General features: G+C 35.6%; 1 protein-coding gene across 1 annotated transcript in view; it reads left to right on the top strand.

Moving 5' to 3' along the window:
* The window catches only part of LOC140151903 (uncharacterized), a 41786-nt gene extending 35112 nt beyond the window's left edge, over window positions 1–6674 (top strand). The window contains exon 2 of the mRNA XM_072174216.1: window positions 6308–6674. Coding sequence (XP_072030317.1) covers window positions 6308–6442 — 135 coding nt within the window. The 3' untranslated portion in view covers window positions 6443–6674. The remainder of the gene's footprint in view (window positions 1–6307) is intronic.
* The last annotated feature ends 10425 nt before the right edge of the window (window positions 6675–17099 follow it).

The raw sequence follows: 17099 nt of genomic DNA, 5'->3' as shown, positions 1-17099 counted from the left end.
CCATTTTACGGTACTTCACCAAGCACATTACTTCACCAAGTATCTACTGCTAATAGTACACTACTTTATCAACTATCTACTGCTAATAGTACACTACTTCATCAACTATCTACTGCTGATAGCACACTACTTCACCAAGTATCTACTGCTAATAGCACACTACTTCACCAAGTATCTACTGCTAATAGTACACTACTTTATCAACTATCTGCTGCTAATAGTACACTACTTTATCAACTATTTACTGCTGATAGCACCTTACTTCATCCACTTTCTAAATTATCTACTGCTAATAGCACACTACTTCATCCACTAGCTTCTGCTGATAGCATTCCACTTCATATTGCTGATAGCATGCTACTTCATCAACTATCTACTGCTGATAGAATGCTACTTCATCACGTATCTGGTGCTGATAGAATGCTAATTCATCAACTATCTACTGCTGATAGCACACTACTTCATCAACTATCTACTGCTGATAGCACACTACTTCATCCATATCTACAGCTGATAGCACACTACTTAATCAACTATCAACTGCTGATAGCACACTATTTCATCAACTATATCTACTGCTGATAGAATCCTACTTCATCCACTATCTACTGCTGATAGCACACTACTTCAACTATCTACTGCTGATAGCACACTACTTCATCCATATCTACAGCTGATAGCACACTACTTAATCAACTATCAACTGCTGATAGCACACTATTTCATCAACTATATCTACTGCTGATAGCATCCTACTTCATCTACTATCTACTGCTGATAGCACACTACTTCAACTATCTACTGCTGATAGCATGCCATTTAATCAACTATCTGCTGTTAATCATATAACTTCAACTATTTACTGCTGATAGAAACACTACTTTATCAAGTATAATTTATATAGTACCAACTTCCTACTATTCTGCCAATATCATCGTACTGCATCAACTATCAACTACTATTTTTGTGTCTTCTATTTGCTTTGTTTTATTGTCAATTCATCTTTATTGATTTAATTGGGAATTACACAAAAACAAAATGAATGCTGGTGAGTTTCTTGTGAGCACTTGGAACACATGAAAGACATCATGCCTAGCTTACCTGATTATCTTAACACCCACATAAACCATGTAAGCAATAAGGTTATTACTTAGCTAACAATCTACTTACCAGTCAACTCCCCAAGAAATGGTAATTACACTTGACATAAAAAGTGTATTTATAGTGTCATTTGCAAAGCCCCATTAACTTTTATGGATAATCTCACACTACATTTTTGTCAAGAGTGCAATGCAAGATGGTTGAAGCAAACAACTCAATGTGCACGTAGGCAGGGCCATTTTTCAAAATGTTCAATTTGGTAGACATTTCAATCGGGCTATGTTAGGTTTTGATAAAATAAATTACTTGTAACTAGAAAAACAAACGGTTGGACTTCGACATTTGGACTATATCTTAGCAAAATGAATGGTAAATTTAGTAGAGTAAAATCGCAAAATTGTCCTAATTTGACCCATTTTTAATTTTAAATTGACAAGTTTTTGCACGTTTTTTTGCGTAATTTTAGTAGGAGATCAAAAAGTGAGATGATTTGAAAAACATTTCTGATTTTCCTGATGCATAATTGCACATGAACTGCGCTATAATTTTGTTTGGAATATTCAATTAGCTTGGATTAAGAGACACAATTTCTATTGACAATGTGCTTAACTGCAGTTGACATCATTTTCAGTTTATACCCAAGCGGAACTAAAGTGCTTATGTAATCCTGCCATCTCTACATGGGATATCTTAAACCTCTGTTTTAGTTTTGTGGCAGATGGCATGATATTGTGTTGGAGCACATATTCATATGTTCATATGTTTGCATTGAAGTGTTTTTCTATAGCCTGTTTAGATTGTCACAAGATACTCATATTGAAGGAAGCTTTAGAACAGTATTAAGTCATCAGATCTCTGATACATGAAATGTGATACCATTTACAGTCTGGTTCAGAATGTATGTACAATCTTTTAAAATGAATTGGGTCAACTTTTTCTTGAATGGTCTAAAAAGTGGCCCCTCCATTAAAATAATTGTTGCACTGCCCTTGCAATATTAGAGTTTAGAATTACTTGACAAAGTTTTGTATTTGCGTTATGAACCAATGGTGATGTCCAAAATTTAGGCTGCTGCTTGGGTTCTATGGCGGTACCAAGGGCGAGCATGCCCCTTGCAGGTTTTTGTTCCCCTCATTGTTGGATCCCCCAAAATGCACTGACTGGTTTTGTCTTTCGTAATGCAATCTTGCATTCTGGGAAGCAAGTAAGGCTGCTGTCGGCTTCAGACAGATAGCTAACATAGCTTCATGAGAGAACATAAATTGTGGTCATAAAATCTATGTCATCTACACCTGATATGCTAAATGTTTAGCATTTGCAAGTGTTATTCATCCCTGTTGACTTAACCTTCTCTATGTGGGTGTTGACTGCAGACAAGTTTCTTTAAAATTCAAAATTGTCAGAATTATAAATTTTCATGACCATATTTGGAATCAGCATGAAAAATGCATTAAAACAAGTAAGCTTACAAACAAGCTGAGTGTTGGTTCAGTGTTTCTTACAATAACTCTTGATATTTTGAGAAAATATCTCAAAACTTGAACTTTTTATGTTGAAACCTATAGCTAGCATGCAGAGCATTAAGATTGTTATCAGAGAAGATACAAATGTTTTTTACACAAAGGAATCTATCTAAATATTAAATGAAAACATTTGCTGTTGATTGGGAAAGAGGGATCACCGCGGCTGAGAATGGAGAACACAGTAGCTGTCATAACAGCAGATATATGCATGCAAAGTTGCATGTCAAAAATGTCGGAGTTGCATCAGTCATTATTTGTTACTCCCAAGTGTGACAAGGATCTAAGGTGTTCTATAAAATTGATCCAATTTGCCAAAATGGAAAATAAAGATGCCCACTCATTGAAGTTAGGCCTAAACAAGAAATGTCTTTAAAAAGGATAACACCACAGATGAAGATTGTATTTAATTAAAATTTTGCTTTGATAAATGCCTGAAATGCTAATGTTTGGACTAATTAACATGGTGCGAAATGCTGGTATTTCTTGGTAAATATGTTATACCACCAAGTCATACTGGGAGATATTGTGAAATACTGAGAATTTTAATACTGAAGCTGAATGTACTTTAAAAGATGAGTGCTAAATAAAAGGTTTGTAATGCCCTTTAAACTCCAAACTCAGGTTTGGTCGGTCTGTAATTTACAAAAATAATAATTTGCCACATATAATATTAAAACACACAAATTCACCACATAATACGATGGTAAACAACGATTTATAAGGTTTGTCGTGCTTACAAACAGACAATATATTTAGCAATTTTATATCATATATGAACATTCAAATATGAAAAAAAAATAACACAAATCTATTTAATTTTAGGGTCAGTCCAACCTGTTTATTAACACTCCAACATTAATAATTGTTATCAAAATATTCTTGTAAATGCATTGTAGTGTTTTATATTGTTTAGCTATGCCTCATATACTTTAACAAGGTAGGGAAATAAACATGTTGAAGTATTTATTCCGTTATCAATGAATTGATATTATTACATATTTGTGCACTTAATTTACTGATTAAATGTAACATATCTATGCTGCGAGTGTGCTAAATTTTGATCAAAAATAATCAAAATTTCAACAAACTGTCAAAATAATTTCAAATAATCATGGTGTCGATTCACTGAACTGTGATCTTATATCCAATGCTTCTAATTCACTAATAAATTGTTATTACACGCCACATCAATGCAGTGTGTGTGCTCAATTTTGACCAAAGATTTCCTACTGAAAAAGGGAATTTTTTATGTGATTAAATTTTGTGCACTTTGCCAATTTTGAATGGTTTCCCTTGTTTTTTTAATTTGTGATTATTTGTTTCCTTACATTGAACTATACACATTATGAATATATTCGCGCATTGTTATTTTCGGTGTAGAAACTTGGAACACAAAAACACGAATAAAATGTAGCATGAAAATATCCACTTTTAGAGTAATTTTACATATTAACATTTTATGATTTCAACACAAAATTGAATGATCCATCCACTCTATTGATTAAAAATATGCTGTAATATCAAGTGATCAAACAATGTAAGTCACTTGTTACATTTGTATCCTATTTGATAAATGAGCATTTCCATAGTAATGCTAATGGAAATGAATCATTAGTTACTAAGTACCCACCCACATTAAATGTTCATTTTGGCCAAAATTGTTTAGTATTAAATAACATGCACTTTTTTCTTCAAATATTGGGAAATCTGTTCTGAACTCAACAATAAAACCCATCTTATTACCTAGCCGGGACACCGGCTAGGTCTTGTGATGCTATCGGATCTTTCTTCTGCTTCTTTCTGGCAACACGTGCGTGACTTGCCACGTTTCGCCCTAGCTCTGTTATGCTTTGACCGATTTTGACTATACTTGGTCGCAAACACCACTGACCATGTCCCCACATGTGACATGACATTGAACTCCATTTGACCTTTGACCTGCTCACAGTGGCAAAAATGCGATTTTACTCTAAAATGCTTCTTCTTCCACAAATAACATGTGATGGTGACATGCTTAGGTCATGTGACTTGACTTTGGTCGGTGTCTATAGCGTGTTCACAGATAAGGGGTCAAAGGTCATTAAGGGGTCATTTCCGGTCTGAAAGCTAAAAATATTCAAAAATCACTGCTTTTACAAATTACATAGCAGAGTGTTGTCATTAACACACTTGCATTGCTACTAACCAGGGTCCTTGGGGTGCTTACAGTTTTGGGGTCAAAGGTCATTAAGGGGTCGCTTCGGTCAAAAACCAAAAATCATCAAATATGTTCATTTTTTATATCTCAAAAGCGTAACCAGACCAGAGTGACATAAACTTCATATATGCATTAGTGTTACCCGATGTATGCACGGTATTTTTATTTTTTGGTCAAAGGTCATTTAGACGTCATTTCCGGTTTTAAGCTAAATAACTTCAAGAATTTGTATCTCCATAACTAAGCATAGTAGATTTTTTAAATTTAAACTGTAACAATGCATTTTCTCGGTGTATATGAGGTTTTTTATATTGGGGTCAAAGGTCATTAAGGAGGTCAAAACGTCAAATTTGCCAAAAATGTTTAAAATTACGGAAAAGTAGCTGTATCTCAGCCTATGGAAGACGGATAAAGCACCTACATGCTACAGTGATGCACCATTAATGGAGTGAGATGTCCATAATAGCCGGTCAAAGGTCAAACTTTAAGATAAGACTGGCATTTCCGGCCCCGGCTAGGTCCAGATCTGTAACCAGATCTAGTTATCCTTCTGATACTTTTGACAGCGTTTCAAGTTAACAGGGGTAGTGAATAAGCTTAATAATGAAATATTTTAATAGCATTCCCTCATCATATTCTTGATTTGCTTGGAGAGCATCTGGTGTTTTACCAAAGTCTGATAATTCTGTAAAGACTTGTATGAAACAGTCCCACATGATTTCTAACAGGTTTCAGATGTAATCAAAGCATGTTCTGAAACAATCTCAAATGATCTATTTCCATTAGCCTTTAGTGAAGTGTTTTATCTCTGAGAACAAAAATCATGACCATTATGATTAATTCAGTACTTTCATGTTGGTGTTGTTATACATTCCAGCATATTTGAGTGTGTTCTTTAGATATTCTTAATACCATTATTTTGGGTGTTTTTTATTCATTGGCACCAGGATTTGGGATGAGGCAAGTAAAATCGGGGAACAAAAATCAGATCCTTTGCCTCAGATTTGGCAGTTTTTGTGGGGTTTTCATTGATATTTGTGTTCAGGCTGTGGGAGGGAGTAACCAGCAGGGGCAAAGATCAAGTGGGGGAAGGTGTGCCCCCATGGCACTGCCACTGTTGTAATTGTGACATGATCTGGTCCATGGGGGCCAAAAGCGGCAAATTTGGAACTGAGATAAAGGTAAAAATGTCGAGTAAAAAACAGTAAAATACATAAGAAAATAGACATCAAAAAACTTCATAACTTTAGAACCAAGTATGCTAGACCTTTGGTGTTTTCAATAAATGATAGCCTATTGTATGCATAATGTAATAATTACATTAACTCAATTTTCAAAATGCCTCCTTTGCCCCCCCCCCATGGACCAGATTGTGTCACAATTAGAGTAATAAGAGTGTCACATAATTACATTGCATGTAACCATGGTAACATCTGGCAAAAATATTTTCGACCATTTATCCAATTGTTTGTTTGTTTTTTTGCAGGTGCTAACCGGACACAGTTCTCTCCAGAGAGGCTCTGCACAACTAGCATTACAGAATGAACTCAAACGACATCTAGAACAACTAGACCCACAGAAAAAAGATATAGTTCAAAAATTACTTGTACATCCTCCATGATGATAGCAGATGCATCATAATATTAGATAAATGTATAAATATAAGAATGCATTGGTTGATCCACTGCTATGTACAGAAATGATTTGCATAACTTATATACGAAAAAACTTCTAGAACCTGGGTTTTATATGTGGCACGATCTAGTCCATGGAGGCCAAAGGCTGCAAATTTGAAATTGAGAGTAAAAATATGGAGTATAAAAACAATAAAATACATAAAAAAATACACATCACAGAACTTATAAGCTATAAGTATACACAACCATTGGTGTTTTCAGTAGGCCTACAGCCTAATGTTTGTATAAGGTAATAATTAAACTAACTCAATTTTCAAAATGCCTCCTTTGACTCTGTGCAACATAGAACAACTCCAATTCAGAATCAAGAAAAACATCTAGAACCTGAGTTCTAAAACAACTCCAATTCAGAGACAAGAAATGGATCTGAAATTATTTGTTCATCCTCCATGATGGATATGCATACTATATTTACCACAAGAAGAGTGTGCTGTAGTATCAGCTCATTTCGATACACCCATTCAGGTAACTCAATTTAAAATACATACTCCCTGTGTGAAAGATTAAGGTCAAGTCTTCCACCCGGGGGAGTCACTCTCACACAAAAGTGCCTCCCACCTGCGTCCGAACACATCTGAAATGCACCCTTAATGGCAAATTTTCACATAACCAAATTGCACCCCTTAATGGCGAAACACATGCAAAATCCTACCCTAAATGGCGTAGCACATGCAAAAACCATACCCTAAATGGCGTCAACTTGGAAATATCTATATTGAAACCCTAAGTGGCGTAAACAGGGAAATGAGCTAATTTTATTTGATACCCAAGGTGTCTTTTTGATGTTGCAGACATATAGATACTGAAGCAAACATGCACAAAAGTAACAGGAATCAATTAAAAAGTGGTGATTTTGATCAAATTAGTGCAAACTCACTCAAACATTAATATTACTAACCCTAAACTTCTAAGGATTTGGCTGAAAAAGTACCCTAAATGGCGATGCCTTCTAAAAAAGTACCCTTTTTCAAAAAGACGTCAACGCCGCTGTGTGGTGAAAAACATACCCTTTTAGACGCTTTTCTTGGACACGGGTGTGTAGCAAGTCAAGTAGTGAGTGACCCCCCCCCCCGGGTCTTCCATATAGGTTGGTATAGATTTCAAATGGAAAACCCCAGTATTCATTATAGTCAAAGCTCACTGAAGATAGCCCTGTTAATCACTATATGCAATGGGCTATTCCATTTAAAATCCACACTACCCCTGTGGAAGATTTTGGAAATATCTCCCACAGGGGGAGTATGAATTTCAAATGGAATAACCACATTAGGCAGTTCCATTTGAATTTCATACACCCTCTGAGAAAGATTCAACCTGAATCTTCCCCTGAGGGTGAGTGAGTTTCAAATGGAGCTGCTAATGTATTAATTCCATTTGAAAGTTGTACTCCCCCTGTTACTTGTTTCCATTATAAACATGGGGTTAAGTTCCAGTTGAAGTCCATTTACTCTACTCCATTTACACACCCCTGTGGAAGATTAGGAAATATCTTCCACAGGGGGAGTATGAATTTCATTATGGGATGAACACATTAGGCAGCTCCATTTGAATTTCATACACCCTGTGAGACTGATTTACCCCTAATCCTCCACAGAGGGAGGGTGAGTTTCAAATTGAAATTAATGTGCTAATTCCATTTAAAATTTATACTTCCCCTATGGAAGATATTTCCAAAATCTTCCACAGTGGGAGTGTAGATTTTAAATGGATTATCCCATTTCAGTGTGTCTAAAACCAGCACATAACATGCAATTTGGAAAAATTAATACCGGTACAATTGCTTTAAAGGGGCATTTTGTGATGAGTCCCACCCCTCCACTTATTCCACAACATCAGTTAAGATTGTTATACCATCAGAAACCTATGTAATGTTTGTGTGCATAACCATTCTTACAGATTCAATCGTTTGACAAAGACATCGTCCAAGTTGTATTATCTGGCTCTCGACACCCAGACAGTAGCCTATGGGGCACTGAGTTCAATGTTCGATTCTGAATCAACTGAAATTTTGGAAATAGCTTTCTTCCTTATTAAATATCTATTGGATTATACCCTATAGAGGATGCTAGAATCACAGAATGCCCATGAGGTTTGAATTACAATGTATTGACGTACTTTGTGGATGTTCCATGAACAATTGTCATCCTATTTAGTAAAGTACAGCAAGGTTTCATGTCAGAGAAGATGTCTTACCCTTCCCAGAATCCTTTGTATGATACATCATTCATTTCATCAAATGACACAGGTTCCCTTTGTTTTCATTTTATGAATAGACTGGCTAAACATAGGTAGATAGTCAAGAAAAATGAACATTTGTGACTCCTCGCCACAACTGAGCCCGGATGTCGCCAGTGCCACTATTGAGATATGCTCCATCGAACTTAACAATAAACAATAGGAAAAAAAGGATTTATTGACTGTTTTATTGATTTTCACTACTTAAATGTCAAGTACTATAGACATGATATACATCATTTTAAAGCTAATTTCAAGCAGAATATTTTGGTTGAATATCTCAAAAATGAGGATTGGCGACATCCGGGCTCAGTTGTGGCGAGGAGTCACATTTTACAAATCAGGATGTGCTTCAATTAATTGAACAAATCAGTACAGGAAATTAAAATGTAAGCAAAGCATTGTGGGAAGTGTATGATATCTTGGGTTATATTTCAATGCATTATGGGAAGGTAAGATTTTCTGGCAGATATAATTTAAGATTGTCATCCAGTATGATATGAACTTTTATATAAGAAATCTGATTTGTGACAAATGTGAGAGTTAATGCAATGGCTGCTTGAACATAATTATTGTATAAAGCTGAATATTGTACTTATTGCTTTGGTTGAAAAGTGAATTCTTGTGTGTGTATTTCTTTATCCTACTTTCCTTTTCATGATCATTTGCATCAAAGCCGTAATGCACATTTTCCATCAAATTTTTAATTTGTTATTTAACTTTAACTTTACTCAATATGCTGAAATAATAGTATTCTATACTGTCAGGAAAGGTTTCTGTCTATTTTAAGCTGAAATAACAAGGTAGAGTGAAAGAAACTCTGCTGACCGTTTAACATGGAGACTTTTAGTCAGACTTAAAAGGTCTGAATACAACATTACGTCACAATTGCTCAACGATTCGGGCCAATTCCATGTAGATGTAAGCTGGGACATGTGTAAACATTACAATATACCAAAATATCAGGTTTGAAAAATATTAACCAATTTCATATTATAAGATCATACATGGCTATAAGCCAATCAACTGACAAATACCACTCAGTTTTGCAAAACAATGCTGCTCTTTTGAGTTTTTATATCACTGGTGACAATTTATTGTAAAAGCACCGAATGCATCAAAATGGCAGTGGCTTGACATTTGGGGAGATGGAGCTGAGGTAATATGGGTGTAAATTCCATAAGCAGAGTGAATGGAATGTCTTTCATTCCCAGAATAATTTACCATGTTAAACTGGAACAAATGTGTGAGAAGCGAGTGAAACTTGTTTTTAAAGCTAAAATTTGAGATTAATTTGGTCAAAAACATAAGGTTGAACTCTTACACTCAAGGTACAGGAGCAATAGAGCAAAATAATTTGTATGATATAATTTGTACATACTGTGTGTACCTTCAAATCGGGCAGTTTGTCATTCGATTTCTTTGGGCCATGTCACCATTAATACATAAAGACGGCATTCCAAGAACGGTTATACCATGTATCATGGTGGCTTGGAGGCACACACATATTAGTAGTTGTCCATGCTATCTGCAGCTGTTCTGGTGACACTGATCATCAGCTGATGATCAAAGTGTCAGTTTTGTCACATCCCTGGTTTGGTCAAGTTTAGTTGGTAGTAGCTTTATAGTGATATTTCAATAATCAAAGCCTGGCCATTATCAGTGGCGGTGCTGGGTGGGGGGAAGAGAAAGGGGTGGGCATTTGCCCCCCCCATCAATATTTTTCGTGCCCCCAGTTTCCTCCCCCCCCCCACTTTTGAGCCCAAAACCCCCAAATTACATAAATGTCCACTTTTTGCGGCAATTTTATAAAATTTGTCGATTTTGCCCCCCCCAGAAATTCACTTCTCCCCCATGCCCCCCTACCCCGAAAAAAATTCCTGGTGCCGCCAATGGCCATTATATACTAAAAGATTTTAGGTCTTTTGGGGAACTTTATGCTTATCTTCAATACAAAAGGTCGAAATTTTCATTATGATGGTCAGCTTTTCATCCCTGCTATTACATTTTAAGTATATACATATCATTTTTTATCAAGTTTACTCTGAGGACTGTGAAATGTCAATTTTTAATAATTTGCCATAAAATTTGTATTATATCATGAATTTCAAACTATCAAAATTATTTGTCAGGACATTCCTCGAATTCAGAATGCATTAGAGAATGAATTTGGAGAAAACCTTCTGATAATTACAAACACTCGCTGAGCAGCAAGACCTTCCCTCTAAGCTTTTAATCTGATAAGCTGATTATCTATTTGTTTTCATGAATTGGAAGACATTCTTTGATGTATTACTGAGCTCAATCATCTGAAATTACTGGGCGTGAGCCACCCAGGCTGGTGGCTCAGCATAGTATTTTATTAACAGAAGGTTTTCTCAAATTTGTTTCCTAATGGCAATTTGGTGTGTCTGATGTGCTCTCAGGTCTCACAAAAGTACTAGCTACTACTGTGCAAAAGTGGGTGATGAGCCCTTAAACCATTGGTTGAATTGATGAGGACAGATGTCTCATATAGCAGCCAAGTAAAGATGCCTCAAGTGTTAAAACCATCTCAATGATGAATGGCAACTACTTGTCTTTCTGCATCAGATCAATTCATGTAGCATGTAGATTGGGAGATTTTTCAAATACCAAATACAGTATTGAGGCAGCTGCTTCTTATGAAACAGAACTTACTTGGAAATCCCTGTTTATGTAAACATATGTGACACGATCAAGCGGAACGAGTCACATGTCGGCAATTTTCAATTTGAAGTTTTTTGCATCATATTCTGGCAGTTTACAAATGCTACATTTTGATGCAAACCCCATCAAAATCGGACATTTGGTAGCTGTGTTATGAGCAATTAATCAATGGCTGAAACAATATAAAACAAAAGAATTTGAACACTGTTTTTGCCAATATCTCAAAAACAATATTAGCGACATCCGCCTCATTCCGCTTGATCATGTCACATATCGTCGTCCGTATTCCATAGTGGCGTATAGTGGGGCGCCGCGAATAAACAACTTTTCGAGAAAATCGGGTTTGAAGAAATGCCAATTTAAAATCGAGTTGTGTAAATCAGACATTCATTATATTTTGTAAATGATGTGAAATTTCTGTAGTAAACTAAATAGATTTTATTGTTATATATTTTCAAAAGAAATAAATACATACTATTGCTGGCAAACTGAAAATAAAACTATACGTCACTATAGAAAAAAAACAAAACGCAATACCCTAACCTAACGTTAACCGTCGCCACCTCGGTCGCCGTGTAATCCCTATGGCGTTACTTTTAAATCGTTAAATATTCCATAGTGGCGTATAGGGCCGATACGCGTACGCCACTATTACATACGATGTTTTTCATTTTTGCCGATATTTCATAATTATAAAATGTGTATAAAAAGTGGCGTATGGTCCATACGCCACTATGGAATCTGAAAAATGTCACTCTGTAACTATCGCCACATTTAATTAATTAATTACTAATTAATTAGCTAATTATGACTGATGAGACTTAGAAACAATGAAAGAGAACATAATTAAAAACATATGTGCCAATTTTCAAAAAAATGACCAAAAATCACTATACGCCACTATGGAATACAGCCGACGATATATCACTGATATCATTGCTTTGTATGCAGGAAGTCTACAATATAAATGCACAACAACAAATTGACTTATTTAGGCTTCTATTCCATTTGAAATCTGTCTTGACAAATCTTCCACAGAGGGAGTGTGCTTTTCAAATAGAATTGGTGCAGGTTAATTATTTTGAAACCCATGATACGGCTTTACCACAGAGTGTGGAGTGTGTATTTCAAATGAAAGTCACCAAATTGTCTATTCTATTTGAAACTCATACTCCCTCTGTGTGTTAAAGAGTTTAGTTAAACAGGGGGAGTGTAAATTTCAAATGGAATAAAGCCATTGTATTCAAATGTTGATATGTGATAGCTCCCAAGAAACTTGCATTACATCAGCAAACACAATTTGAGATGAAAGCTTAAAATTCTATACCATACATACAATGGAATGTGATGCGATCAAGCAAAATCAGTCGGAACTCGGAAATATCAAATTTTCAGTTTCTTATATTATAGGATAGTAAAAAGCATTTACAATCTTGATTTTGCAGAAAACCCCATTGAAATTGAACAACCAGTTCCAAAGATATGAGCAATCAAAGAGCTTCCAAAACAAAAGGAAACAAAAGGAAATATTTCCTTTGTTTGGCTATATCTCAAAATCAATATTTCCGAGTTCCGACTGATTTTGCTTGATCGCATCACATATGTCAACCTTTTTTTAGATAACGGCTTTTAAAAGCTTTTAAAACAGCTTAAAATAGACATACATACAGTGACACTTGCTATTGTTTTAGATAAAGGCTTTTAAAAGATATATATACCTGGGGGGGGGGGACTCCCATATATTGGTACGCATCATGTGTCTGTCAATAGACCCCCTTTTTTGAGGCAAACTCTACACCCAATAACCTCCTCTTTTAATCTGCTTATACCAGATCCCTTACTCAGCTTATGGGATTCTGGCCGTCCTGATATTTTTAGCCTCTTTTGTACTTTTTAACCAATTGTTGAGCATTTTCCTATGCAACATTACTTGTAGAGTGCGTTAGCAGGCTGTATACAAAATTGATGTTTTTTAATTTTCTGATTTTCAAATTACTGAGAGTGGCTTTAATATCCAGGGGTGTGAGAGTTCAGATTAAAATCTGAATTCAGATTTTTTGATCTCAATTTTTATCTCTTTTTCTGCTCTTCCTCTGTACAAAAGTATAGGAGCTTTCCAAATTTCAGACTTTTTCAGATTTTTTCAGATTTTTTTATCTGTGGTCACTCACACCCCTGAATATCGTTGACAAAACAGTGTACAACTGTAATTATGCATTGATATGAAGTTGTCCCTAAAGGGTATAGTGTTTATGGTGCATGCATGATTCTCCACTGAAATTGACTTATGATGATATTCAGAGAGATATGGGGCATTCATACAATTTGTTTGACACAGATTAATTTTGGACCCGTAAAACAGGGTCTTGGAATTTGGATGATTCCCATTGATTGTTCTAAAAAGCAAATAAATACATTCAAATAAATAAATAAATATGTTTAAATTAAATAAATAAATATATACTGGATATAAGGGAATCAAATTCAACATTCTTTATCAAAATTCCAGCAAAAATATGGAAAAGTGTAAAAAAACCCACACATGTGAATATTTCTGCAAAGGTCAGAAAATCAAATGGCACTTTCCCCATCCTGTTTATGTTGGGGGTGTCATTCCCATACAGACAGGCCTGTACGCAGGGGGATGCGGGGTTGTTACGCACCCCCCCAAAAAAATTTTTGGAAAAGTATACAAAAAGTCCCAAAATTTCTGAATTTGTGAGTGTAGCGAGCAAAAAAATCAGGTTTTTTACGCTTTTTTGGACAAAAAAGGTCCAAATTTTGGAAAGAAAGTCCACTTTTCACAAAATCACCCCCCAAATGAAATCCTGCGTACGGGCCTGCATACAGATGTGCTAATGCTCGTCCAACATTTCAAAATTGATAACTCTTCATATGGCATTGCCATGATGTCAATTGCTCCCCTAAATGGCATAACTTGCAGAACAGGCTTATAAATGTGACCCGGTCCAATCCACTTTGACAAAAGTCATATTTGTTTTTTCAAAATTGAGTTATTATCAAATTTATGTAAGTAAAAAATACCTATCTATCAGTCCAAACCCCATGTTTATCATAACTGATTTGGTTGCAAAGTTATACATTTTGACATGTTCATATAGTCTTGCTTTGACTAGATATAACCTTAACCCAGTGGTGGCACCAGGATTTTTTTCAGGGGGGGGGGGGGCATTGAGGGGGCAAAGTGAATTTCAGGAGGAGCAAAATCAACCAATTTTGCACAAATTTAAATTGCAGCAAAAAGGGGTAATTTTGGGTTTACTGGGGGGAAACAGGGGGCAAGAGTTCGGACTGGGGGCATCCCCCCCCCCCTGGCGCCGCCACTGCCTCAACCTATTTCTGGCTATATCTCAGTTTGGCATTTGCTGACTTTAGCCAGAGTGGACTCAATCTGGTCACAAATTGAATTAGATTCAAATTAAGAAGTTGCATTCTAATCTACAGGTCATTTTACAATAGATATTCACACCTTGCAAAAAAGGGACCCAAATGTTGGAAGGTTGATCACAAAATGTACCTCCATGTTGTAAAAATCAAGACTCTTTTCAGCATTTATTGGGGGTGCGAATGTATAGATGAACATAATGCAAGTGACCCCCTGGGCATATTACTGATAAGTCTCACAGAGAAGGTGTGGATGGTAGTATAGGGATCTGTAAATTCAGGATGCCTGCTTGAAGTACTTTACATAAATCTGAAACAAATATTATCCTGTGTAAGGCTTTTGGACACACTAAAGGTCAGTTCACCCCTTCAGGGAAATGAAGCTCTGATAGGATGATGAGAGCTGATCAGGCAGATTAAAATTTGCATATCATTAAAGGCATGTCAGTGATCTGGTGATCCTCGCAAAGCAGTAAAAATATTAAATGTTTTTAGGAATGGCTTAAAAGAGAAGGATAAGTCATAAAAAGGTGTTTTCATATTAATAATTGGTTAAGGGGGTACTACACCCCTAGCCAATTTTTTGCTTATTTTTGAGTTTTTCTCGAAAATTATAGCGCGTTGGTGACAAGTAAGATATGTATATTATAGGGGCAAGGACTACAACTACTGCACTGAAAATTCAGCAACTCAAGGCAAGTAGTTATTGATTTATTGATCAAATATTGGTTTTCCCTCATTTTTGACTGTAACTCCACAACTGTTGTCTGCGCTGAAATAAAATTTCCAGTGCCGTAGTTGCAGTCCTTGCCCCTATAATATACATATCTTACTTGTCACCAATGCGCTATAATTTTTGAGAAAAATGCAAAAATAGGCACAAAATTGGGCAGGGGTGTAGTACCCCTTAAAAGGTATAAAATGACACTGTTTATAAATAGGAAGCTTCTTTCAGTTGTGTGTTTATCAACAACCTGTGTCCGTACAAACAAACTCCTCCAACATTGACTAAAATGTGATATTAGCTTGTGCTCAGACTTATCCCTTGGCAGGGTACATTTTTTAGAACATCTATACTTTTTACAAAACATTTCGATGATTTTTTTTTTCTAAATAAATTTTCTGATTTAGGGAATCACTGATAGTATATGTTTAATTTGGTGACTTTATTATAATTCAACTGGTATGACCCAATATTTGTCTTCACCCACATACAGACTATATGTGTACATTGAAGGGAACCGGATACGATACAGATTAATACAAAATTATTTGCCAAAGGCTAACAAAAATAACTGTTTCCCATAGGTGGACTGCACGCATGCAGTTTTTGGAGCAGTTTTAGATGCATTTCACTTTTTTATTTGAAAAATTCAGGTAAATGCTATTTTCCATATAAAAAATGCCTTTTGGCATATGAAAACAGAAAAGCATGTTGAGAATATGTTTATCCAAAAATGATGTAGAATTCATCTTTAGTGTTTTATAAATCAATAACTGAATAGCAACAGTTTTGATCATTGGAACCTCAACACAGATATTTCCATAAATAAAATGTTATTCAAAATGCATTTCACATTATTATTTTTGAACCACTACACCTACAGGAAACAAACATTTGAACATAAATACTCCAAGAATGATTGAGCAGTGATCATAAGTAGGCCACTGTGACATGTTTGACATTATAGCTCCCGACAGTCTCACTCCTGCTCCTACTCACAAAGGTTCATCCATCAATGACCATCATGCTCCAATTCAAAAAGATTTACCTCACAAAATCCTAAAAATGTAAAATGTCACTTTTAAACATCAACTTTGTATAAATTGGGAACTTTACAGCTTATTGAGCTCAACCACATCTATTTGTATAATCTTTGGTTTAGTAATCTGTTCAATGGAGCATTTATTTTCAAAGATGCCCATATCTGCATCTCCATTCTTATATTTAAACAGTCACCTCACCATTCTCCTACACACCTCATGATGCCCCCCCCCACACACCTCTATCAAAATGAGAGTTTCATACTTCCTTATACTTCCTTACCTCTGAGCAAATCTTACTAAATACTGATTTGTATACCATTAACCTAGAGTTACTGTCAACAGATATTAATTATGTATGCAGATCGTTACAGAAGTAGATCGAGTAAGAGTTCTAAAAGCAAGTGTTTATCCCTCGTCATGAGTCTAATTAGTGTTGCAGATTTTGGCAATCAAAAATTCAAGATCCCCGAGTTGGACGTCACAGAA

This window comes from Amphiura filiformis, chromosome 5, assembly GCF_039555335.1.
Source record: "Amphiura filiformis chromosome 5, Afil_fr2py, whole genome shotgun sequence".
In the NCBI taxonomy this organism is placed as follows: Eukaryota; Metazoa; Echinodermata; class Ophiuroidea; order Amphilepidida; family Amphiuridae; genus Amphiura; species Amphiura filiformis.
The sequence above is the reverse complement of the archived record's forward strand: the minus strand, read 5'-3'. Positions and strand labels throughout refer to the sequence as shown.